Below are 1,690 nucleotides of genomic sequence, written 5' to 3'. Positions count from 1 at the left end.
ATTGTAGCAGCTCTAGAAATAAAATTGTTACTCATGACATACTGTTGTATCAAAATATTTTTTTTAAAAAATGATTAAAACTATCCTTAGTCAAAAATCACTCAAACTTAATCAAATTCGCTAATAAACTATTATAAAACTATAATTAGATACTTTGAGGCTTGTTTGTCCGATTGATCTTACCAATTCCACAACTTTGAGCACTTGTTTGATCACCAAAGCAGCCCCGTCTCCATGAGAGTGAGCATGGCGATGAGCAGGTAGGTGGTAGTTAAACAAAGGCGGGAAAGAAACTGCCTCAAAATACCCGCCTTCATCTTCAAAACAACTCCACCCACAAATCAACAGATCTCGATCGATCGCGCTATAAGAACTCCATGGATTCATCCTCTTCTCATCCAATCCAATCCAATCCAATCCGATTCAATCGAAGGACCAAATTAAAATGGCGTCCCTTTTCAAGCTCATCTCTCTTCTTTTCCTCGGAGCAGTGATCTCCTCCTCCGTCCCCTGTCACGCGAAGACTTGCTCCGGCTACACCTTCTCCGGCGGCAGATCTTTCAGCTCCTGCACCGACCTCCAGCACCTGGGCGCCGCCCTCTACTACAACCACGACGCCTCCGAGAACGCGGTCTCCGTCGCCTTCAAGGCCCCGCAGAGCTCCACCGGCTGGGTCGCGTGGGGGCTCAACCCGAACAGCACCAAGATGGTCGGCACGCAGGCCGTCGTCGCGTTCCACCACTCCAACGGCAGCCTGATCGCCTACCCCACGCGGCTCGACAGCTACGCCCCCTCGATGCTGCCGCAGCCGCCGCTGAGCTTCCCGGTGACCGACGTGTCGGCGGAGTACGTCAAGAAGGAGATGATCATCTTCGCGACCCTGAGGCTCGCCGGCGGCGCCACCGAGTTCAACCAAGTCTGGCAGGAAGGCAGCACAGTGTCCCACGACGTTCCGCAGGCACACTCCATGGCCGGCGACAACATCAAATCCTTGGGATCCATTGACTTCCAGTAATTAAGTAAAATCCATGCACGACTAGTTAATTATTACTATACTCGAGCAGAAGCTCTGTGCATTGCTTCTGCAACTATATATATGTGTGAATTACCTCATCATCTTCTACTGCATCATCATCATCAATAAAATATATTTTCAGGATACTTAAATAAACTCCGCCCATGATGACCAGTCATGGCCGGTCCCAAGCCCGGATAAAGGAGGAGGGTTGCGTTAGGTTGCCAGCCAGCGTCAAACTATGGCAAAATTTCATGAATGAATCCATTAAACTATTGTGCTAATGCTAGGTTGTTCCCCGGAAGGAACGCGTTGCAGGGTCCGACTGTAACGTCTCGGCAAGGACCGCTACATCTCCAGAACTCGGGTGTAGTGATAAATATGCAAGAGTTCGCGTTACAGGGTCCGACTGTAACGTCTCAGCAAGGACCGCTACATCTCCATGAGAACTTGGGTGTAGTGTTAAATAGGCAAGAGTTCTCACACCATAGGTTAGATAAGAACAAATATGATAGGAAAACTAATAATCTAAGATTTGGAACATGGAATATAGGAACTCTCACTGGTAAATCAATGGAGGTAGTAGATATGATGATTAGGAGAAAAATTAATATTTTATGTGTACAAGAGACAAAATGGACAGGTGAGAAGGCAAAGATGATAGAGAACTCGGGT

The 1,690-nt window shown here is 47.5% G+C and overlaps 1 protein-coding gene across 1 annotated transcript; it reads left to right on the top strand.

Moving 5' to 3' along the window:
• Positions 1 to 402: 402 nt before the first annotated feature.
• On the top strand, positions 403 to 1,161 carry LOC122049545 (cytochrome b561 and DOMON domain-containing protein At3g59070-like). Its single transcript, XM_042610911.1, has one exon. The coding sequence runs from the start codon at positions 446 to 448 to the stop codon at positions 1,013 to 1,015; it is 570 nt and encodes a 189-aa protein (XP_042466845.1). The 5' UTR covers positions 403 to 445; the 3' UTR covers positions 1,016 to 1,161.
• The last annotated feature ends 529 nt before the right edge of the window (positions 1,162 to 1,690 follow it).

This window comes from Zingiber officinale, chromosome 2B, assembly GCF_018446385.1.
Source record: "Zingiber officinale cultivar Zhangliang chromosome 2B, Zo_v1.1, whole genome shotgun sequence".
Taxonomy (NCBI): domain Eukaryota; kingdom Viridiplantae; phylum Streptophyta; class Magnoliopsida; order Zingiberales; family Zingiberaceae; genus Zingiber; species Zingiber officinale.
The sequence above is the reverse complement of the archived record's forward strand: the minus strand, read 5'-3'. Positions and strand labels throughout refer to the sequence as shown.